This window comes from Telmatherina bonti (assembly GCF_933228915.1).
Source record: "Telmatherina bonti genome assembly, chromosome: 8".
Taxonomy (NCBI): domain Eukaryota; kingdom Metazoa; phylum Chordata; class Actinopteri; order Atheriniformes; family Telmatherinidae; genus Telmatherina; species Telmatherina bonti.
The window spans coordinates 13,229,082-13,254,747 of record NC_136626.1 but is presented as its reverse complement, the minus strand read 5'-3'; the positions used below and the strand labels follow the sequence as shown (position 1 = coordinate 13,254,747).

Below are 25,666 nucleotides of genomic sequence, written 5' to 3'. Positions count from 1 at the left end.
CACCTTAGATTTCATTTGAGGGCAAGTTTAAAGAGGGGAAACTACTATAACGATGAGGATTATCACGTTTGTTTCATCAGTACAGAAAAGTGTGGGCTAATTTTAGACTGAAAACGTCCTTAAATCCGCGGTTCGCCTGAGTTTGTTGGCGCTGTGGTGCAGAAAGGCCGACCTCCAGCGGCTGGAAAGCAGCGGTGTTGCGGGCTTGTGCGGTGTCGCGCGGCGGGGCTCGTGCAGGCGGGACAAAGCACTTGTTCAGAAGCTGCAGGAGAACCGCTGTCTCTGTCCGGGACCGACGCTTTAAGCGGACATACTATCCTTAAAGTACACAGGTTTGCCTTAAGCTATTTGGAGACAAATCTAATTCCCTGACGGACTTTTGGGATTTGCAGACTGACCTTAAGTTTGATTTGGAGAAAAGCTTTTGAACAGAAAACACAAACGCGCATCGGTCATTTCGCCTCCATCGATCCGCAGGTAAGAAAACTTTTAGGTAGGCCCACATCGAGGTGATTTCTTACCACAAAGTGTTTATTTCTTTACGACAGAATGGTCTAAGATACTTTGATTTCTGTTTCCTTTGACGTTTGGATTTCAGTAAGTGTTAAATTCAGCGGTGATATGATGGGATGTTTAATATTTTAGACAGGTGGGTCCCCAGACACGAGTTTAGCAGTTAACATGTCTAGATTATACATTTTTTTGTTTGGTAGCTATTTAAATATGTCAAAAAACCTGCTTGCAGAAAAAAAAACCCCGGGAAAATATGGTTTGAAGTGCAGGAATACGTCTTTATAAGACGTTTATACCAACAATATCTGATTATAAACAAACAAAAATGGCCTCATCACCAAAAATGTATGAGCAGCACAGATTGTATTCAGTGAGCCGCATTAAGCGCAACCAGGGGAGTTTTGAGTGGTTTTAAAAGCATGTAAGCAAATAAACCAACAAATACTCAAAGACTAACCAAAATTTAACAACTGTGGAATTTATATATGGTGCAAAAAGAGTGACAAATCCATAAGAGTGTTGGTTATGTCACTTGCCACGTTAAAGCACCGAAATTTAGGTGTGTTACAGTCTAAAAGTTGCTGCTTATTAGTAGGTAAGCACTTTATTTAATACACATGTGTGAAAATAATACAATTAAACACAGAAGCTGCTGGGAATCCTTGTTTTATCATTGTTATAATGTTTTGCTTTTGTTCAGACTGTAACTGATGTTTTTTTTTTTTTTTTTTTAATTTATTTAATAGCATCACCTGAAGTTACCTGCGTTTCTTACATATAGTCCCGCCTACCTGGATTATTTGGACAAATGCAATTAATAAAATCAATCAAATGATTTATCTAATTGCTAGTTTTCTTTATTGTATGATATGCTGCTTGATTAGCTTTTATTTCACTTGCTAGTCATAAAAACAAGTTTGAACAAGAGAGTTAAATATGTAAGAATTAAAGTTTGGATTACAGTTTCAGCAATTTTTACCAGAATTCTATAAAGTTAAATGTATATCATATTGTATTGATAAACTCTGATTTCAGGCTGCAGGAGATGTTTCTGTGTGATGTTTTTGGGCAGGAAGTCTCGGCTCACCCCAGGGTGTGTGTCAGTGGGTCTCAGCCTATGTTGGGCGGAAGCCTAAATTGTTTTTGACAGACATCAGACATGTGACTGTATAACTGGAATTCCATTATAACCAGCAGATGATAGAGTCTCTGTGTTGCAGTGGAGCTCGGGCTGTGGCTGGTGGGTGTCTGACCTGACCTGTGACTGTGGTCCAAACTCTGCTTTCTCCCGAGTTTGGTTTGAAAATGAGATGTGTAAAGCAACTTTGGACACACTGCTATTTACTACTGTCATTGCTATGTTGTTTTTGCTACACAGAATGATTTGAGTTAAGATACAGCTCTCTTTGCTCAGGCAGTTTTCTGCTTGTTTGCTAGAGGAGACTCTTTTAATGAGAAATGTTCTAAATAATAATTATCCTGATAAAAGTAGCCAAATAATAAACCACTGGACTTTTTTTTTTGGTTTAAGGTAGGAACCAATATAAAAGACAAATATATCTGTTGATCAATGTGAGTCTTTAACAGAAATGCATTTCTGAATATAGTACTCAGAGTTGTATGGGTAGTCTGTAGTGAACTTAATTACTCTAAAAGATCTTGATTTTCATATTATTTTCTGACCTTTATTAATGAAACAAAGACAGAGCATGAAATAAACCAGAACTCTCATGCAGGGCAGCCAGTTCATCGACAACAAAAGAAGCCTGACGCAGTTGTGCCCAGCATGCCGTTCACCTGTCCACTCCTCTCTCTGTCTCTTTTTCACCTCACTCCTCTCAGAAGCAGCACAGAGGAGTCCTTGTTTAATCCTTCCTGGACAGTGCCCCAATTTTTTTTTTAACCCTGGCTCCATGGCAACAGTGTTCCCGTGACGAGCAGCCTTGACTTTTGCCCCTCCTGCTCCCAAAACAAAGGCAAGAAGTTATAGAGGGAGGGAGAAAGGGGGAGAGGAGGATTGTGGGGGGAAGAGCAGGATATAATGGGAAGGTGTCTGGGATGGAGGCATTGAGGCGAGGCCTCCTCTGCTGTGTGTGCCCAAAGTCCCATAAATACAGAAGAGTTATTAAACTATGCCCAGTGCCAAGGACTTTCCTTCTGTCTGTATGTCTAAACATCTGAATGGATGACTATACTGGTTGTTGCCGTCCTGCCTGTGCTGTAGAGACGGCAGAGTAGGAGCAAGATTTAGATGCTTTAGTGTTTCTTTTTTTTTTCTCAGTTCACAATTTTCCCAATCTTGGTTTCTGGTTAGACCATGAACTACTTCGTCCAAGAAGTCAGTATTTGGGATCTATTTCTTAAAAATGGACTTAAATGAAATGTGAATGTGTACATGAAATACATTCAGTTTCTGTAGCATCCATCCATTCATTTCATTTTGCATCCATCCATCCATCCATCCATCCATCCATCCATCTCATATACCATCCATCCATCCATCCATCCATCTCATATACCATCCATCCATCCATCCATCCATCTCATATACCATCCATCCATCCATCCATCCATTTCATATCCATCCATCCATCCATCCATTTCTTATACCATCCATCCATCCATCCATTTAATTTTCCATCCATCCATCCATCCATTTCATATACCATCCATCCATCCATCCATCCATTTAATTTTCTATCCATCCATCCATCCATTTCATATACCATCCATCCTTCCATCCATCCATTTCTTATACCATCCATCCATCCATCCATTTAATTTTCCATCCATCCATCCATCCATTTCATATACCATCCATCCATCCATCCATCCATTTAATTTTCCATCCATCCATCCATCCATTTCATATACCATCCATCCTTCCATCCATCCATTTCATATACCATCTATCCATCCATCCATTTCGTATGCCATCTATCCATCCATCCATCCATTTCGTATGCCATCCATCCATCCATCCATCCATTTCATATACCATCCATCCATTTCATATACATCCATCCATCCATCCATCCATCCATTTTGTATGCCATCCATCCATCCATCCATTTAATTTTCCATCCATCCATCCATCCATTTCATATACCATCCATCCTTCCATCCATCCATTTCATATACCATCTATCCATCCATCCATCCATCCATCCATCCATCCATTCATACCATCCATCCATTTCATATACCATCCATCCATTTCATATACATCCATCCATCCATCCATCCATCCATTTTGTATGCCATCCATCCATCCATCCATTTCATATACCATCCATCCTTCCATCCATCCATTTCATATACCATCTATCCATCCATCCATCCATCCATTTTGTATACCATCTATCCATCCATCCATCCATCCATCCATTTCGTATACCATCCATCCATTCATCCATCCATCCATCCATTTCGTGTTCCATCCATCCATCCATTTTGTTTACCATCCATCCATCCATTTCGTATACCATCCATCCATTCATCCATCCATCCATCCATTTCGTGTTCCATCCATCCATCCATTTTGTTTACCATCCATCCATCCATCCATCCATTTCGTATTCCATCCATCCATCCATCCATCCATCATACCTGCTTAGTCCGCTTCAGGGAAGCGAGGGGCTGGAGCCCATCCCAGTAGTTACGAGGTTAGAGTAAAGCCTGCACAGGTTGCCAGTCCAGTCCACTGCAGGGCCAACATAGAGACACAAACCACCACTCACTCCTACGGAGAATTCAGTGACAAAAACCAACATGCATGTTTTTGGACTGCAGGAGGAAGCCAGAGGAGAACTACAGGGAGAACATGCAAACTCCTACAAATAAATATCTTTCTATTAAATCCCTTTTTATTTTACCACCAGATTTATTTTGAGCACCAGATTATATATATAAAAAAAACAGTTTGGCTGTTTGTTTTGCTGTGTTTTTATCAGGCAGAATGAACTTGCCAGTTGCATATTTGTGTTGCACATTTACAGTTGCATTACTGTCAAATGAAGTGCAGTGAGAAATAGAACAAGAGCAAAAAAGTAACTTTGTCCTGTTTACACGACTTCTGAGCCAAAAAACGGAGGCTGCCCTCTCCCTTTTACTGTAAAAGAATGGCCATTGTTAAGCATATACACTGTAGCCTTGCGTATCTCCTTAACACTTGTAGCAGAACACAAAATTTTTTGGTTGAATGGGGGGATGTGAAATGTTCAAAGTCTTTTCATTGTGTGGGCTGGAGAAAGACTCCTACTGCCTGTGAAGAGGCAAAAAGGCATGTATTGTTAGGCCTCTCTCCCTGTCCTGGTACCAACATCTCCACACATCCTGACTTAGCTGCTTCAGAGACCTCAAAGCTAAGGTCACTGCTTGTTTTATAATATATAGGAAGTGTAAAAAATTTCTCACATGTGCCAGAGTTTTACTCTCCTAGATCATACCTTATTGGAAGTGGTAAAAGATTTACAGGTTTCTGTTATTCAGCCTGGTTACTAAAGACACTCCTTCCTTTCCCATATCTCTCCACGAAGCATTCGTCATATCAGTTCTCCTGAAAAACAGAGGCGGACTGCGCTTTGTAGCTCTGTGCAGTACTTCAGTCTCTTAGCTGACTCTTTGTTTTGGTGTTTACAGTTCTGGACATCTTTGAGCAATGTTTGACAAGCAGCATTACGAGAGCCCACCGGTCTACAGTCCACCTTTCACCCCTACATCCAACAATGGCTTTGGCCCGACTGGCAGCTTCCACGGCCCTCAGAGCGATTACAACGCCTACCCACCTCCTCCTGGATCTTACTACATTGAGGACAAACCACAGCACTTCTACAAATGGCTGTCACCTCCTGGGATCATCAAGGCCATGATGGCTACAGTGGTAGTGCTGTGTGTGGCCATATTTGCCTGCGTGGCTTCCACTCTTATGTGGGACATCCAGTACGGATACGGCATGGGAATGGGTTACTATGGTTCTGGCATGGGCTATGGCAGTGGATACATCGGGAGCAACTACGGCTCAGGGTATGGTGGTTATGGAGGTTACGGCGGCTATGGAAACTATGGCTCATATGTTTCTCCTTATTCAGCCAAAACTGCCATGATTGCCATGGCAGCCATTAACTTTGTAGGATCACTCGCCTTCTTCATTGCCAGCTTCTCTAAATCCAACACAGTGCGTTGCCGGAAGTTCTTCCTTGCTCTCCTGATAACCTGCGTCCTCATGGCTGTCCTGCAGGTAACATTCCAGCTTATGTTTTACTGAACAGTATGCACCATAACGATCATCCTTCATATGATCTGTTGTATAAGATAACATGGTGAACAAAACAAGTAGCTAGCTGACCATCCCCAGTAGCTTTAGACAACTAGCATTAGATCCAGTATTCAATTTGAAAATATCTTTTTACTTACTCATTAAAGGTGGAATATGTAAGATTTTCAATAGTTTCAAAATAAATTAACTAATAAAATAACTACAATCATAATTAGATAGTTTTTTGAACATGTAGGTTCCAGTCTGTTCATATTTGATGCGTTATTAAATTACAAGTTTAATTAATGACAAATGACAAAAAGCACTTTTTTTTTTACTGGTAGGCAAACATTTAAGAAGGATCTTTGTCATTAATTAAACTTGTAATTTAATAACACATCAAATATGGACAGACTGGAACCTACATGTTTAAAAAAAAAAACTATCTAATTATGATTGTAGTTATTTTTTAGTTAATTTTTTTTAAAAAATATTGACAATCTTACATACTCCACCTTTAAGCTGTTTAATGCGTTAGAGCCTTTAATAATAAGTAACTAGATATGGCTTTATAATTTATTATTGGTGATAGCAAGAATATTTCCCAGCAGTGGATAAGTAGCACAAGGTGGCAAAGAAAACACAGCAGTCTGCATTCCTAATAAACCAAATTGCATGGTTTATCACTTTCTATTTATCTCTTCTTGTATTGACATTTTTTCTAATGTTTGCCTGTTCATTGTGTGTTTTAAAAGATTCTCTGACATTTAAAGTTTGTTTACTTTCTTAACATTCACACACGGTGCACCCGGAACATCCAAATATTGTAAAGTTCACATTGTTATAGAGGGAGAAACCTACATAAACATTCCCCACTGAAAAAATATTTAGTCCGCTTCGATCGATCGATGGCAGCTTGCCAAAACCGCTGTTGTCTTTTATCATAACAAACTAGCGTTGTAACTTAACAAAGAAAGAAAGCAGACAATAAGAGGCAATGTTGAGCTTACAGTATAGTTTAAAATGTAAATTATTAATTATTTTACCTCAGTAACACTTTACACATACCTATACTTATTCTTGCAAGTTTGAATGTGTATTTTAATGTCAGCAGTGTTACGTTAGCACCGGTGCAGATCCATCTCACATGAATGACAAATCTTTGAGGCTTTCCACCTCAAATCCCAGGTAGCCGTCTGCACAGTTATATGTGGGATTTAAATTTAGAAGCCATAAATACCAGACTGATATATTGAAGCTGGATTATTTAATTTCATTTCAACAATTTTTTTGTTGTTTCTTTTCCATAATATATTGGCAAATTAAAAAAAAACAACAACAGAAAATATACTCCAGAGTTACAACAACTACTACACAACGATTGAAGTATATTTCATGTAAAAAAGAAAAGTAAGAAAGTTGGAGTAAGAAGAAGAATTAATCTTGTGCATAGTTTCACATGTTTTAGTTCACATCCCAGGCTCTATTTGTTGAGTTGGCTAAAATGCTTAAACACATGCTCATGCACATCTGCATCGGATAAAAAAAGGAAGACCTCAGTCTTCTTAGGACACTTCTCTGGATTTTGTTTATTGGTGTTTGATATGAACAGAGAACCTTAAGTGATGGAAGTCCGAAATGAAAAGGATAAACTTTCTCTTAATTCAATCAACTATATGGTTTGCTATCACACCCTTAAGTATATGAAAAATACAGCTATGCAGACTTAAGTTGAGTTTTTTTTTCTTTTAGAATATTGTTTTATGATTGCAGGTGCTTAGTAAGCTCTGATGAAGCATTATTACACATTGATTAGATAACATAAGGGGCATTGCAGGTCCTTTAGTCCAGCATACGGGTTGTCTCCTTTGTGTAATCTACCTTTTGCCTTAAGGCATGTTCAGCACAGTGCGTGATGTGATTGCTGCTGAATGAGTGTTTCCACCTGACCTGACTGTGTTGTCTTCGTCACGTGAATGAAGTACTCAGGGTGTGTTTCTAAAAGTCTCTTTCAGTGATAAGCCAGGGCTGGGCACTAAATTGTTAATTAACCGAAACCAACATTCATAACCAATAATTGATGTAATCTTGCTCATGTTAAACATTTAAATTGCTTGAAAATTAAAATTGATCTCAAATATATTGAAAAATATTAATTTCATAACCATGTTTTCTTGAACTTGAATTCTGAAATAATTGCTGATTTATCATGATTGTGGCAATTTCAGAACATATCGCTCAGCCCGATAATCAAATGTTCTTCCTACATCTCAGTATGTCTGCGAATGTTAACGCTGTGATTTTCTGTATTTTTCAGGGCATCATAAACATTGTCTACATTGTCGGTGTGAATCCCATGGCCCAGGGCTCTTCCAGTATGATGTACAATCCAATGCTTATGATGTGCCAGAACCTCTACCAGACCAGCTACTCCCAGATGGGAGGGGTTGGAGGCTTCCCCATGTATAACCAGTACCTGTACCATTACTGCTTTGTGGACCCACAGGAGGTCTGTAGCATTTCTTGTAGATATTTTTTTATATTAACTTGTTGGATTAGTCTAGTTTCTGGGATTATTTCATGGAGATCTAGTAGAGGTGGATGAGCAGCAAAGCCCAGAAAAATCCATTTTCATTTTAGACCGAATGACGATTAACTCTTTTAAGTTTATTCTACATATCTCTTTTTTTTTTTACAGTAATAAAAATAAAACTTCAATGATTTAGATTAAATATATGTTGTTTTCGAATTTGTTTTATTATAACAATCCAAAACATACATGTATTTTATGTGCAATCATGTAAAACATAACAGGCGAAACATATCTAATCTTTATGATTTCCAAGCTGCAAAAAGAAAAGAAAAAAAAAGCCTGAATTGAATTGTTAACAATTTGTTTTACGATGTCTATCGTGCAGCTGTTTGCAGTAGAAAGGGACACCAACTTTATCTTGTCATGTAGTTAGTGTGGCACAGATTCCCTTTGTGAGGATTTGATAACTTAGCGGTACATCGTGCTGCCAGTTGTGATATTTTCTTGTAATACCACGTCTCTGTACTTTCTGTACTTCGATAAGAAAACTTTATCACATAGCTTATCTACTGGAGAACTTCTTAGATTTCATCCACGTGTTTTTTTCCTTTTTTTTTCTTTTTGCATTCCCAGGGAATTGCCATGGTGTGTGGATTCCTGGTCGTCATCGCGTTGGCTGTTGCTGTTTTTTTTGCACAAAAAACACGAGGGAAAATCTGGCGCTACGGAAAACCAAATATCTACTGGGATGAGCCTCTGGTTGGTGGGAAGGCCTCGGAGGGCAGAGATGTGGAGGAGTGGGTAAGAGACAACTGGGTGATGAACTCGGCTTAATAAGACGGTTTACAAGGGATTTAAAGAGCAGAAAAATTCCCATTTGACCAAAAGTGACCTTGAGTTGTACATGCACAGCTTGCATCTAGAAGAACGGGGTCACACTGTGTTTAAATGCTCACTAAAGAAGGAATACAATGTTCACTGACAGATTTGATTAGATTAAGGATTGTTCAGCTATAGTGGTTATTCTGTTAATAAGATTCAGTCATCAAAACCAGCTTAGGCCTTTTTTTAAGGCCTCTGCTTTTCTGTCTTTCTGTTGAACGAGGAACTGTTTTCCAACCTTTTTACCAAGTGGAGACGGCAACCAGCTGAGTCATCAGCAAGTTTCCTGATCAGGTCAACATCACATATAAATCCAGGGTTTATGGTAGTGTAAACGCAGTGAACAGAAAAACTGTGACTTACACATTATTCAGCTAGTCTGCCACTTATTGAGCTTTCTTTTGATATTCAATTCAGTTCAGCTTTATTTGTATAGTGCCGCTTCACAACACATTACAGACACATCAATTCAAGCCATTATAAGTCATTATAAATAGCCTAGATAAGAGAAACCAACAAATTGCATCAAATTTTGACTTGGATCCAGTCCTCCATTCTGAGCATGCATGAGGCGACAGTGGGAAGGAAAAAACTCCCTTTTAACAGGAAGTCAAAACCTCCAGCAGAACCCAGGTCAGGGAGGGCAGCCATCTGCCTCGACTGGTTGGGGTGGAGAGGACAGGAAAGACAGAGCAACATGTACAGCAGTCTTTACCTCAGAAGACCTGCGGAAAAAGGAGACATATGTTAATGATGTCAAAACTGTCATATATTTATACATTGAGGAAAACATGCCTTTATTGCATGTTCAGATAGATTTTGACTCCAGAAACCTAAAACTTTCCTCTGTTTTTATTGGTTTTCTTCAGAAATTGAAAGTCTGAGAGCTTCTGATGGAAATTACACTCCGATTATAGGATCCAGCAGGGAAAAAGTGTTTCTTCTTACTGAGTCACTTTGCTCAGGGTCATGGCTGATAACAGCTGCTCGTTGTATGCGCCCGGTCTACGACCTGGTTTCAGTCTGAGTAATGATTAACCACCAAGAAGACAGTAAGCAGGCAGGTGGTTTCTAGAGAGCCTGCTTTGAGTTTTTAAATGTCAACAACACTAGTCATGTAAGACTGATATATGGGTTAATAATTGTCGAGTTACTACGTTTGAAAAGATGCCGTTTTTCATCTGATGACTAACAAACATACAAAACAAACTTTTGAGTTAATCATAAATGTCTCAAGAGCATCATTTGACATTGCTTAAACTAAAAACACTGGCATGTTTTTAGAATTTTTCATACTTTCGTTCACTAAACAAGCTTTGAGGAATATTTCCTTTAAAAGATTACAGTACCTAATCATGGAAATGGTCCATGCATCCTTTCTCACACACACATCAAAGATGTGAGAAAACAGTGCTAACTCAGGCAGACATCATGCAACACATCCATCCTTACTGGTCTACATAAATAAAAAATAAAAGAAAATCTCTTTTTATGTCAGTATTCAAGAAAATAATAATCAAACAACAGGTATTCTGGTATGTCTTTTCTCCTTCAATTTCCCACTAATTTAGCCAAATTAAAACTTTTTAAACATTACTTCAAGTGCTAATTGTTTACCATGCATTTGTACAAGTTTGAGTTTGTTCTTTACCAAAACTCTGTAGTTCATTAGCAGAGAGCCAGATTGCACTACTAACCAACATAAGCAGGCATTTCAATGCCTGCAAGGCTTGCTATTTGATTACATTAGTCAATCAAAGATTCAGTGAATGCTGTGAGTCACTGTGTATCTTTTGCAAAGACAGAAAAACAGCAGGAGCAGCACTAAACAGACATGTGGTTATATTGGATTATATAGAGCTGTTTGTTTGGGAGAGAGGGTGTCATTGCCTGGAGTATGGCATCATGCACTAAGAGGTGTCTACTATGACTAGCAGAGTAAATCCTCTAACTAGCACTACTGTTAAATAATGGAGCCATGCGGACTGATGTCATCAGGCTTATTGTATTTATAGTAATGTAGTGTGCATTGCCGCTTAATTTACTTAACCCCTTACCCAGTGGGGATCCACCTCGGGCCGGTTTTGTGTCATTTTTTATATAAAATATTGTAACTATTTTAGATTTAAATACGACTGATTGATACCATATTTCACTACTACTGCTGGTCTGTCAATAGTGTTGAAATATGGTATCATGATGTGCTGTTGTATCGATGATCAATGCTTTTCTGATATAACAATGATATATTAACTGTATCTGTTTATTACACACACAGACCTCTCTTGTGGGACTTTAAATACACAAACAAAAGAAAAACACTTCTTTGCACAAGATTGTGTCATCATCTTCAAAGCCCAGCTGTTTAAGGGGTTAATAAATATTCCTAATGGAAAAAACAGCTTTTACAAAGACTAAGAGACATTATAGAGACTGGAAATGAGCAGACGGTGAATCTAATGTAAATCATTTTTTATTCAAAGATTGCATCACCAGTGTAGGATGTGTAATGTACTTTATAATACTGACCTAAGACTACTGTCTACTGTTGGCTACAAAACAGTTAATCCAAAGTCATAATGGCTATAATACGTATGTCCAACGCATGTTTTTTCTTTGTAACATGGAGTTTAGGTTTAATCTGTTTTCATTTTCCTCATATTGATGCTAATCTCTACTTCTTTTGTTTTAGCTGCATTAGTCTCGCGTTGCTATATGACTGAGTGAATCATCAGGTTTGTTTGGGCCATTTAAAGACTCAGCTACTGACAGTCTAAAGACGTGGTTGGTCTGAGATCGAGAAGCTCGGGACGGCCTGGCTTGCTCTGATGACCTCACACACAGGCTTCATTCAGCTCGGCTGGGGAGGGGCTGCATTGTGTCTGCTGCATGAAGTCATCAGAGTTGGTTTGAGAGGGGCTATTTGTGTGCTCCAGCCACTGAAATACTGCACAGATGGAGAGAGTTTCATGGACATGGATTAAAAAAAAATCCATACAGGGAATGAATCTGGTTTGAAACGGTTCTCTAACATCATTTAGTGCAGAACAACATGGCCATAAATAGGATATGAAACGTTAGTAAGTATATTAAACTTTTCAGAGCAAAGCAATTGGTACCATTTTCCTTCCACATTAGTGTTAAAGCAGTGTGACGGTTTCATGATACACCAGACCTTTCAGCAAAGCGGAAGGGGAAAGACCCAAGCACGGTGATTTGTAGAAAATATTTGTGTGGTTTTCTGAACGTCTTTCTAGTGGATTTTTTAAAAAAAAGAAAGATTTTTTTTACTGCCACGCTAAATTCAGGCATTTATACAGATTTTATGTTCTTTTTCATTGTGGGCGTCTTGAGTTGCTTTTAACGAGGGATGCACCGATCCACTTTTTGTCATTTCCGATCTGATACCGATATCTGAAATTTGAATATCTGCAGATACCGATATTTGCCAAATACCAAATCTGTTTATGTGAACATTATTGTGACTATGGTTATAATTGCTGTTATAACTGTGTAAGATTTCATTAGGGTTGTAATAAATGACCCATCCTTTCTGAAGTTACCTCAACAATACAAATATAATAACGTTACAGATCTAACAATTTCAACAAGTTTTATTTTGATTTGGCACGTTTTACCTAAATAAAACAATAATGTGTGGTTTGGAAACAAAGATCTAGCTTTTAGTGTAACAAAAAATGCCACATTTTAACATTCAAGGCATTTATTTCTTTTAAAACATGTCTGAAGTATGTCATCAAACACATCTGCGCTGGAGTGACTAGTGTAATATCAGGTATCAGTTGTGGTATCAGTACACTATTATTAATACCAAGTATGAGTACACATGCTTGGTATTGAGCCGATACTGATACTGGTATTGGTATTGGTGCATACCTATTTTTAACCCTTGTGGGTAACTTAAGTTTCTTATCCTTTCAGGTTGTTAGAGGACAAAAGGTCCTTTCCCAGAAAAAGCACAAATTAATATTTTTTTCTACTTCTTTTGCTTAAATCTGTATGCAAGGCAATGCAAAGTTATTTGTATGGCTTAGTTCATGTACAACTTAAGGTACTTTACATGAAACATTAGAAACTTTAAAGCAAGATGTAAAAGAATGACTTCAATTCCAATTAACTATTTAAATCAACTTAATTTGTAATCACAAATACCAAAATATGTAATTATTCATATTTGTCCCTGGCATCCTGATGACTTCAAAGAAAAATTGAAATAGTAGTAAAAGTGAAAAGTAACATCTTCTGAGAAAACATCCAGAGTGGTGGGAAAACACTGAAGGAAATATTCATTCTTTCATTTTCTGAAACCGCTTAATCCAATTAAGGGTTGCGGGGGAGCTGGAGCCTATCCCAGCAGCCTTCTGGTGAGAGGCGGGGTACATCCAGGTCAACCAAACAACCATTCACACTCAGACTCACTCCGATGGGCAATTTAGAGTAACCAGTTAACCTAACATGCATGGTGGGAGGAAGCTGGAGTACCCGGAGAGAACCCATGCACACTCGGGAAGAACATGCAGACAGAGAGACCACCATTCAAGCCTCCCACCAGCCAAAGATCTAACCCACCGTGCAGCCCTGAAGGAAATATGACCTAAAATAATAACTAAAGACCTACAAACGTTAAATCTCGCCTGCTGACATGTCCAGCTACAGCTCGCCACACCCCCCCTTAACTTTACACAGCTGTTTATGGCGTTAGGCTTGTGAATAATTATTGGTTGAGTTTATCTTTTCAAGTTGGGTTTTTAATAGAAAAATCAGTCTCTTTTTCTTCCTGCGATGCCTCTCAGTCTCTCCAGCTCGTTCTTTGCTTTAAAAGTTTATTTTATTTTATCTTTGCTTTATTTTTAAAGCCCTTTGGAACAACCAGAGAAAGAACAAAGTGCTGTACACAATCAGCCAAAGCAACAAGAGAATAAAACAGTTTAAAGAGAAATAAATAACAATAAAACAACTGATCATACAAGGAGTAAGAAATTAGAACAATAAAACAAAATGAATAGATAGTAAATAAAACCAATAGTTAAAACCAAACTATAACTCAGTGACCAGCAGCAGTCTCACACTGGGTTAAAAGCCAAGGAATAAAAACGGGTTTAAAACTGGATAGTGATGAAGCTTGTCTGCTGTGGAGGGGGAGCTCAATCCACAGTTTGGGACTGGCAACTAAAAAGTTCTGTCCCATCTGAGCCGCAGGCATCGTCCTTCTCTCTGAAGAAGCACATGGCTGTGTTGACAGGTGGTTTTCACTTCTTTAACTGTGGCTTTTACTTACACAAGACTACAGCAGAAAAGCAGGAAACACTTTTTACTCACTTTTTCTTTCCCTGATTTCTACCCCGCTCTGCTTCTGTCTTCTAACCACACATACATGTCCTTCTTGTTTTACCTCTCCTCACTGTTTCCCATCAATATCTCCCACTGGCTTTACTCCTTTGAATTTCTCCCTCCATCTTTCAGGTTCAGAGCTCAGTCATTCTTACAGCGCTTGCATTCGCTGCTGCTGTGCTGCACACTGAGGGGACATTGTTGAGATTCTTACATGAACCACTGTCTTCAAACAAGATTCTCCTTAAGAAACAAGAAGAGCTGATCTCTCTCACCCAGGCACCCCACCCTCCATGATTGTGTTGTTTTTGGTGGAATCGCTGAAATGCTTTTAAGCTGTTTCCTTTTTGATATTTTCCTTTCCAGAAGGAAGAGCTTTCAATCATTCAGTGCATTCAGCACCAGACATATTTTTGTAAAAATATCTCAAAGCATTTATGGAAATTAACTTTTTTTTTTTCCCATCCGAGATTATGCATAATCTTTTCTGAGGGTAAATAAAATGAAAGCTCTTTAAACTACAGATACACGCTAGGTAGGTCTTCCCTCTTCTAGCAAACGGCTACACATTTATCTGCTATTCTGATATGCCAGTGAAGCTGTTTTCTAGTACAGACTAATAGGATGAATAGATCTCCCAGGAGTTTTTGGAGTTTTTTAATACTTACTAAGATGGATATCCAGTATTCCTTCATGTATCTACACATCCAGACTATTTTCAGTAGTCTCACTGTAATTCTCCAAGCAACTACTACTCATCTTACTATATGCAGAACATTTAAATGTAATGGTTTGTGTTTGCTGTTTAAGCATTACATTGACGGCCTTTAAGAATCCGTTGCCATTAGGAATCTACGAAAGCATATTCAAAGTCCATTTCCCTTTTAGACTTTGCATTAGGGGCATTATTTTTGTGTGGCCCATGCGTCTGATATAAGCAAAGGATAGAAAACTTTTAGGATTATCTTTTTCTTGCATCATAATATCTATCTGGAAATCCTCCAGAGGGGTAAGCCTCCCACCCTGCTGCACTGCAATATAATCTCTTAACTTGTAGATATTTATGTCCCAGGGGAAGACAAGTCTAAACTTTCCACACACTGTCTAATTATAATGCAGACATATTCAGATATACCTCTATTTAACCTGTCTGTAGTAATGAAGTCTACATGTAGCGTAAAATTGAAATGGGATGGATGGAGACTGATAGAAGGAAATTATGCCAAAAAGCATGAAGCCAGTGAAACCATGTATCATATTTTTATATATGGGGCCAATTTTCTGCTTGTATTAAGCCAGACTTACTTCCAGGTCTCAGAAATGGATTAGGATTTGTAGTATCAGCTGTTACTGCTTACTGTGGAGGTCTTTTAAAAGTCATCTAGTCACTGATACACTTACTTAACAGAGCAGAGCCCAACCCTGAGGGCTTCATTGTGAGGAATTCCGCCATTCACGCTGTCTGGTCTCACAGGAAGGACTTGGAAATACAGATTAAGGCGAAGGCTTTTGCACAAGGATTGTTTGACAACAGAAAGGAAGATAAGATCCGTTCCAGATGTTCATAAAGGCAAGAGAAAGCAGAAAGGGGGAACAAAGTTGTGGACTTCTAGTATGGTTATAACAGATTATTTGAGACCCTAAAGCAATCCGAAACATTTAGAATAACCTGCAGTCTTGTCTTGTCTGAGGTTTGCCTTTCTTTTTGTTCTGTAATTAAACTGTAGACCTTTTTCTTGACCTTTTCAAGCACCGTGAACCAAATAGAAAACCCACATTTTACTAAGAAGCCATTCAATTTCACTCTTGACCGCTCACTCAGACTTTAAGCAGTAATTACCATACTTTTGTTTCTGACTTTCTTGTCTCCTGAAAAAGCCGTCATGAGAGCTAATCCTCTCCAGCACATCTTTTTATTTCTCAAATGTCAAGTTGCAGAGTTTTGACCCTTTGCTCAGACATAAAATATAAACAGATGAATGGGTCTGCCACAGTTCAGGAAGAAGAAATGGGGTTTATTTAAAGGAGGATCTCGGTAAAGAAGTTTTGTTCTTTGTAAGCATTCCAGTTGTTTGTTTGTATTTGCTCAGCTTGTTCTCTGTGTTTTTTCCTGCTTGCTGTAGGTGAACAATGTAGAGGAAAGCCGGAGTGTTCAGGATGCCCCGACTCTGCTGGTGTCGGAGAAGGGAGGCGGGCTGCTGAATGCTTCAGCTAACAGTGTGCATTCCTACCCTGCAGCCAAGGTGGAAAGCAACTCCTATAATGGGGATGACAACCAGTAAGTGACCACGTTTTCTCAGTCCCTCTACTGTTTTAACAGACCATTACATGGGAAGTTTTCAGATTTGTAAACATGAGCACACAAATAAGTAACTAAAGTGCTGCTTGAATGAATATATCCAATCCAATCCACTTTATTTGTAAAGCACATTTTTAAAAACAGAATCTCGCCAAAGTGCTGCACAGAGTTGAACGTCACAAAATAAAGATTAAATGTAATAATAATGTCATTAAAAATAATAAAAACAGGTAAAACAATTAAAAATAACGAAATACCCAATAAAATATTTAAAAGGAAAAATAAAACAAATTAAAGACACAGAGGACCACACAGCTCACACAGTGTCAAAAGCCACTGGGCCTTTAGACCTAAAGCAGTCCACCGTGAGGGCAGCTTGGACATGGAGGAGCACAGCAGTCCAGAGTCTCGGACCGGCTACGGAGAATACCCTGTCCCCTTTAGTCTTAAGTCTTGTTTTAGGCACCACAAGCTGGGACTGGCCCTGAGACCTCAAGGTGCGAACTGGGGTGTAAATTTGCTGGCATTCGGTAATGCATTGAGGGGCCAGTCCATTTAAAGCTTTAAAAACAAACAATAAGATCTTAAAATCCATTCTAAAACGTACAGGCAGCCGGTGCAAAGGAGCTAAAATTGGGGTGATGTAATCATGTTTTCTGGTACCAGTTAAAAGTCGTGCAGCAGATTTCTGGACTGTAAGCGTGAAAGAGCGTGTTGGCTGATACCGACATAAAGACCATTGCCGTCATCCAGTTGAGAAGAAATAGAAGCATGAACAACTTGTTCCCTTATATATCCTACATACTGATATTTTTATTTAAAATATTACAATATTCTAATTTTAAATTGAATTTGATGTCATGGTTTAGTTTTTATCACTGATTATTTGCAGTTTAGTTGTGTGCACGGACGTTCTGGATGACAGAACTCAGTAAAGCAAAGTTAATAAAGTCACTCTGTGGTCAGTAAGCACGTTTTTTCATAACAATGAGAATAATCACAAACACAGTGGTGCATGTGCTCGAATAAATCTCTGTTAATACCCTGACATCCAGCTCATTCATCAAAAACATCTGGAGATTTTTCAGGAAGGGAGAGAGCAGCAGTGTGAAAAGTACCCATCAAGGTTATTTCACATGTTACACATAACAAGCTCCAGGGAAGCAGGATGGCTGCATGTATTTCACATTTCTATTCTTTTTATATCTTTTCAGCTGTGACTGTCTCCTCATCTGCAAAATTGTTGTTTGAAGGATTATAATTCTGTTCAGAAAGTGGCTGCAGCGTGTATGTCGCCCTCATGAGTGAACTTCTGAACATGTGACTCGCACAAGCAGTTCTAATCACTAGTCTGTTTTAAAGCCCATAAAAACATATTGCCCTGCCCACAAGCCAGAGCTGTACATGACCTTTGAGCCTTTGTTGGATTAACTTGCCCTGTTTTTTCCTCCCCTATTTATTGAATTCTCTCGGGAGGAGAAAATTCAGAATGTTTATGAACTAATGCGTTTGCTTTTCACTATCGTTTATTTTTATTTGGTTTTATTTGTTTTTTTTTCCAGCATATCTATTATTCAGAATGACCATCATGCAGTGAGTTTTGCCAACGACACAAAACACTAAATATAATTCAGGTCAAAGTAAAGACTATCTGAAGGATTCCTGGTCTTATGCAGTAAACAGAGTTGTGCTTTCATAAAGAGAAGAATGTGAGCCTGAAGACCTGCAGTGGGCTCTGTTGTTGACATAATTCAGTCCTTTATAAGAGCTTGTAATATTTGTTCCAGTGGGTTTAGATTCCTCTACAAATCCCGACAAACCTACAGAACTGAGTGTGTTTGAACCATAACTTATTAAGGAGCTGTACCTGCTTCCTGGTTACTGAGAGACTCCGTGTGACACAGTCAGAGTGAAATGTGAGCAACAATAATCATTAGCGGTTGAAGATGTTTGCCTTCCCCATGTGGCATCAGTCGGGCTATACAAGTTAATAAGCACCTCGGGTTATTTTGCTTTTGTTGCTCTTGGAGTTGAAAGGATTTTTTTCTTAATTTTTTCTTTTTCATTTTCACTTATTCAGAAAGTTCTTATGAACAATGCAAGTTTCTATAAGAGCAAACCGCTCAAAGTGAAAGCTGATTGTAAAAATAGGTTTCATCCTTGTCATGATAAACCATTTAGGGGGGGGGCTGCAATACTGGCCAGCTGAAGGAGCTCCATTTCTCATCCCATTTTTTTTTTTTTTTTACCGTCCCACAGATACTCAGAGCGGACGACAAGCCGTCCATCTGAAGTGTTCTCTAACGGAGGTAGGATCAGCTCCAGTCCCTCAGAGGAGGCAGGTGGAGGCCGCAAACCCTCCGCCAACAGGGGCAAGAGACGAAGACGCAACCCAGAGTTGGATGAATCTCAGTATGAAACGGAGTACACCACAGGAGGAGAGACTGGCAACGAACTCGATGCAGAAGAATGGGAGAGGTGCGAAGTGGTCTTTAGAGCTTGTGCCACTTGATCTTTGATCTTCTCACTGTTTCTGGATCACAGATGAAAATGCGATGAGCTCATCTTTTACATTATATACAAATACTGTTGCTCCCTGAAGACCAGACCCACATTGGCCAGCGCGACTCCGTAACTGTGAGCTCATTCACACAGGCTTGTGTGACGTTAAGTTGATCTATACGAAGATGCAGACACAACATAGATTAGTTTCCGATATGTAAGAACTGTATAGAAGAAAAAAGTTGGAATTGTTTAAACAGCGAACACGGAAAAGGCCACCGCCGGTATTCCTCAGTTAATCTGCTAAGGCATGCCCATTCACATGTGCTGCACTCTGGCATAATGAGAGAAGTGGGGCAAAGGTCCCAACATTAGGAGGTACCTTCCTCTGGTTATGGTGGAATTTGCTCTCATTTTGATACATTTCTCTACAGAGAGAATTTTATAGGACCAACCAATTTGCATTTCTTCACTTTAGCAGAGAACTTTAATCTATTTTAATAAAATATAATATTATATTTGGGTCCTTCTTGCATTTGATTGATTTTTAAAAAAAATATCTTTTAATCTTTATTTTGTCTTTCAACTCTGTTGTTTCTTCCAGTATGTACCCAGAGATAACCTCAGATGCTCAGCGACATGATTACAAGAGAGAGTTTGACGCCGACCTTCGGGAGTACAAGCGCCTGTGTGCCGAGATGGACGACATTAATGACCAGCTGAATAAACTCAGCCGGCAGCTGGATACACTGGATGACACCTCTGTCAGATACCAGGTTTGATAAAACACTGTGCAAAACTCCCATCAAAAAGTCATGAAAAGCACCCGAACTATCAGAGAACAGAGATGAGCCTGAACTGCAGAGGTGGCGATTCCTGGTCCAGAAAGTAAAAGTCCGGTCCGGCAGCTGTTCCAACCAGTCACCAAACCAGCTGAATTTAATGAGCAGAGTTTATTTGCTAGGTAAACGAGCCTGTTAGTGAAGACACTGTTTCTAAATGTACAGGTAGATCCAAAAACATGGCAGGACTTTTACTTTCTGGACCAGGAATTGCCACCTCTGCTAAACTGGGAACCAGTGAAGCAGTAAAGAGGATAATTCCCTGCCTTTTTTTTTTTATAAAGGAAGAAGAAAAAAACAGCCTTATTTGTTTTTTTTTACTCGCTTATGTCACAAACTTAATTGACTGAAAACTTTGAACCCCGCAGCAAGCGGCAGGATGACAGTTATGCTGCCTGTTCATGAGTAAAAAACAGTGGAGACTCTGCTATAATTGCTCGTTTTTTATTCAGCGCTGTAAATATATAAACACATTTAAAGGAAAGAGAAATTTCAACCAAGTAGCTGCACTTCTGCTGAAGGAATTTTTTGTGTCCAGCTCCCTGCTTTTCATCAGCAGCCACGAAGGACAGAAGAAAGTACTGGGGAGTGTCCAGTATATCCAGGGGAAACTTGCAGTACTGAACATTTCAGAGTAGAAATCCTGGAGTAGAGGTGTCCAAGGTTCAGAATCAGAAGTTTAGTTATCATCACTGGACTGGCGTCCCAGTGTAAAGACATTTGACTTGCAGTACAACCTGACCAATTGAAGAAACACACATAGAAGATGAGGCAAAGTGCAGCGCAGCTACACACAGCGCGCCGTTTCTGCAGATTGGAAAGAAAAACATGAAGGAAACAGGGGGTTGAGGGGAAAAAGAAGCGTCTCTGCAATGTCCCTTCAGTCTGTGGAGCCGACAAAAAACACCTCAGTACAAATAAACACATACTCAGACAGTCACAACACAAGGAATACAATCAGGTGAGGAGGGGAAACGGGGTCTCCCAGCACACCAGGTGCTTTTCACTGTATCCATGCTCCAACACACCTGACTCACATTGAATGGATCTAACAGCATATGATGTTGGCACAGTGACTCATTAATCCTGCAAGATTGTTACTATTGACAACCGAAGCTTGACCCTCCTGTCCTAGAGTCTTATTTTCATCCTTTCTGTCTGAGTCATCAAGTCTTTCTTCATCATTGCTCATAAAATGGAGTTTTTTAAAGTTTCTGCTGTAACTAGATTTATGTTGCCGTTAGTAGGAGTATGAGCAAAGAAAAGGGGCCACAACTGAGTTAAGATTCAACAGAATGAAATTAATTTTGTTCTGTTTTTTTTTTTTTTTTTTCACTTATTTCACAATTTTTACTTTCTAAAGTAAAAAATAAAATTATGCACCGCTTCTCTTGGAAGCTGCCACATTATCGACTTGGATGCCTGGAACCAAAGTGTAGTCCCTCCTCTCCTCTCTAGCGCCGCTGTGACTCAGACCTGCTCTTCGGACTGATTTTTATTCCACATCAGGAGCCTGATCTACGTTGGCTTTGCTGAACTTCACACCACAGCTGAAAAGCAAATAACTGCGGTCAAAAGGAATCATCCAAGTTATGAGAAAAATGTTCCCGTACTGTTAATGAAAATGGAGATGATGTGTGTCAAATGTACAACAGTCAGGATATACTTTCAACAAATTTCTCAACATGTACTAAATTCAAAAAGTACTAAATTCAGCTTTCAGGGCCTCATCATGACCTTCGCCATGGACGTTATGTTTTACCGGCGTTTATCTTTCTGTTTGTTTGTGTTCAAGATAACTCAAAAAGTTACGGACAGATTTTCATGACATTTTCAGGAGATGTTGGAAATGTGAAAAGGAAGAACTGATTTAATTTTTGGTGGTGATCACCTTTTGGATCCAGGAATTTTTAAAGGATTCTTTAACGTTGTAAAATTGGGCCATTTTCAACATTTGTGCACGTAACCTTAACAAAAATAATTGGATCACTTAGCAAAAAAATTACAGGACAAGCTTCTAACAGGTTGTAAAATATATCGAAGACTGATCCAGGTAAAGGAATCATTCCGGATAACATGATCCAGAATATGAAAAAAAAATAGGGAGCCTTTGGAATTTCCATCATAGGAGGAGAACAAATAATTACAATATGAGGAGCACTGTGGCCCTCGGCAGAGGTTTGCACTCTCCGAGTGCTTTTCTAGTTTAATAAGAAATAGTGAAAATACATACTGTAATACAAGCTTTTCCATCCATCAGTCTGTATTCTCGACCTGCTTATTCCCGTGCCGGGTTGGGGAATGGGCTCCGTTAGGTGAGAAGCAGGATCTTGTCACACCTGCCTCATTAATGTTTTTTTTTTTTCTTTGAATAAAATCAGTCACATGCCTATCGTGTGTGTTTGCACTTTGCCTAAGCTAATTCTGCCGACAACTCTGAAATCTTGTATTTATCTTATCTTTTCATGTCCTAGTGAACACGGATCAAACTGCAAACAGACCTTTGTCTGACCTTAAACGTTACAGTCGTCTGCATGGTCCAGATTACAGCTGAAGTACACTAAAGTTCTTCCGCTTGTGCTACTTTCAACTTGAATATCAGTAGAAAAGTTACCATGTTGGGGTTTGGGGGGATGTGACCTCCTTATTTTTTTACCGGGCAGAAATAAACAGAAGATTTCTAGAATATTTTAATGAAATAATATTAGTACTGAAGGAACAATACAAGGCACACAATGAGTCTGACACGCATAGCTTCCAGTATTTCAGTTCTTAGTTGCATCACAGCACCGATTAGTTCATTCATATCATTTAGCTTATGTGATTTGGAACTAAAAGATTGTCTTTGACCTGTTTCTCGGGATAGTGTTGCACTCATCTCAGTCCTTTATCTCGTCGTGCTACTTAAAGTTTTTAATGACAGAGATAAGAACAGCTTCCTAAATGAGTCTCTTCTCTCTTTTAAAACCACTGATCAAGATACTCTGTGCACAAAAGCAGAGGCTGAAAAAAAAGAAAACACAAGAATCCTTTGATATTCAGCTTGCATGTGAACGTATGATCACAACAAATGCTGCTTTTTTTGTCTTCTCTCAGGCTGTTGCAGAGGAATACAACCAGCTGAAGGATCTGAAGCAGGTGAGGAGATATTTTTAGGCTATTTTCTCCTATGAACCTCTATAAGCCTGTAAAAATGTTTAGCTGTCATTTAACATGGCATCACGTCACAGATCATCCTGATCCTTTCCCTGTAAAGCCTCTATAAACTGCTATGTGACCCATTTCCATTTCTATAGATAAGTCTGTCCTGGAACTATCATCCTAATAAGTTTAAAGTAAACATTTTAAAGTTTCTCCTGTGTCACCTGCTCTCTGCAGACATCGGAATACCAGTCCAAGAAGAAACTGTGTCGCAGGCTTAGACACAAACTGTTCCACATCAAACGCATGGTGAAGGACTACGACAAGAACCACTGAAGGATCCACTCAGCCTTGACCCTCCACTCTGGTTTGCACTGCAGAAACTCTCAGATATGGACCCAAAATATACACTCCAAACTCCAGACTGCTATACTGAGACCAAAGTTACAACACACAGGCACATACAGGAGCATTATTGTACACATATCAATAACAGGGAACACTTTGTGTAATTAAAAATAATATAATAGATGATAATAGTTGTGTGATTAGTCATATAATCACTTCTGAGGAGGAAAATAAAAGCAGGATCCTCAGCTGTAGCTTCTGCAGGTGTAAACAGTCCTTTTTGTCTGAAGATCAAGCAGTGCGCGGCTGCGTGTGAGGACCAGAGAATGTGATGGGGGAGATTTTTTTTTTTAATCAGCTGTGATGACACCACGTTATTTTTTTTTCTGCAGGTTTGCAGCGTTTCTTTATCTCCACAGATACGAGGTGGAACAGTATTGTAGAGAATGTAGTAATGGGTGAGGTTGTGGGGATTACTTGGGGGCAAATATTCATTTTTTGTTAAACCTCAACTTGGTATAATCGTTGCAAATTACCTTCAGTTGAACTTTGTTTCATATCAGCATCAGTATTTATAACTACCTTAACCATCAGTGAGCGGCTTACTGGTGTGACCACTGATTTTGAGTTTTATACTGAGAGTTTTATGTTGTCAGAGACGTGATCAGACCAAAAAAAGGGGACAAACTGGCCAATAAGATGTGTGGCACTATTGTAATGTACATACTTATTGATTTCATCTTATTCTGCACAGAAAGATCAGACTCACATGCTTGCTAAAGCAGTTCTTTAGATTCATCAGTATTTCTGCATACTAAAGACTCTGTTTTTTATTTTAGCATTCATTCAAAATTTACTTAAACTTTACAAAAAAGTACAATTAACAATTTTTTTTTTACATTTTGTATGATGCATGCTCCGCAACGAACATTAATTTGATCTTATTTCCAGAGAAATCTGTTTTCATTTTGTGCTAATCCATTTCATGTTTCAAATGATCCACTGTACATCGCAAAAATTGTCCACGCTTCTGATTCGTCACGCATTTGTATTTTTATGAAGAACATTGTTGTCATTTTACAAACCATTTGCGAGCCATTTATTTTTGTAAGAATTTATTTTCTTTAAGCTATTATAAAGACCGTTTTTGTAACTTGTACACTTCCATAAATTGTGTTGTCTAAAATGATGAATTTAGTACATAATAAACATCTCTAATTCTCATACGAATGTCATTATTTTTAGAAATGTGCCGCTCTCCTGTCTATAGAGACTCCACAGCAGAGGGAGCTGGAAGACTTAAGCCTGCAAACAGTCCCAGTAAAACCAGAGCAAACTGCTGCTACCCTCTGGTGGCAATTCCTTAAAAACAGCCTCATACTGCAGTACATAGTGGTAATATGCACAGATAATTGTATCATGTAACTTTGCGTTACCTCAGCCATTTGGTGCTGTTATTTGTGTTATCAGTCGTTTCTTAACTAACTACTGCCTGTGTTTGTGATTTAACCAAATGTGAGAATAGATGCATAAAAGAGACACAACAAGCTACTTCTGGTGCAGAGTTTGACACAAAACCTTCACAGTTTGTACTCTGATTTGAACCATTTAATGCATGAATTCTTAAAAACTGCAGCACACACAGTATTTTACTTGTACAGGCATGTACACTGATACTTTTTTTTTTTTTTTTTTTAGACCTTGTTTGATCTTTTCATATTTCTGTAATATAAATATTCTATGAAAATATAGCTGTGTCATTTTCCTGTTGATCACTGAGGCAAACTTTGTAATCACAATGTTTGTGTACAAAAGACAGATTTATTTATTTTACAGAGTGGCATTGAGTGTGTTGGATGACTCACTAATGTAGCTAATTTACAACATTAATCCAATTAATCCTGGCATTGTCATCTTGGAATTAGGCTTGTATCATCAGGGAAGAAATAATCCATTCGTACAACGACCTGTTCATTCATTCTCCAAACCGTTTAATC

At 38.7% G+C, this 25,666-nt stretch overlaps 1 protein-coding gene across 1 annotated transcript; it reads left to right on the top strand.

Moving 5' to 3' along the window:
- The first annotated feature begins 313 nt into the window (after nucleotides 1-313).
- On the top strand, nucleotides 314-24,760 carry LOC306759049 (occludin). The gene is made up of 9 exons (XM_079244539.1): nucleotides 314-477; nucleotides 5,155-5,752; nucleotides 8,088-8,279; nucleotides 8,937-9,104; nucleotides 16,661-16,815; nucleotides 19,096-19,314; nucleotides 19,943-20,114; nucleotides 23,277-23,318; nucleotides 23,559-24,760. Exons 2-9 carry the CDS (start codon nucleotides 5,174-5,176, stop codon nucleotides 23,655-23,657), a joined length of 1,626 nt encoding a protein of 541 aa, XP_079100665.1. The 5' UTR covers nucleotides 314-477; nucleotides 5,155-5,173; the 3' UTR covers nucleotides 23,658-24,760.
- The last annotated feature ends 906 nt before the right edge of the window (nucleotides 24,761-25,666 follow it).

Coding starts and splice junctions, on each gene's coding strand:
- LOC306759049 (XM_079244539.1), top strand. CDS start 5,174: ATGTTTGACAAGCAGCATTACGAGAGCCCACCGGTCTACAGTCCACCT. Junction 5,753..8,087: donor TCCTCATGGCTGTCCTGCAG/GTAACATTCCAG, acceptor TGTATTTTTCAG/GGCATCATAAACATTGTCTA. Junction 16,816..19,095: donor TATAATGGGGATGACAACCA/GTAAGTGACCAC, acceptor ACCGTCCCACAG/ATACTCAGAGCGGACGACAA.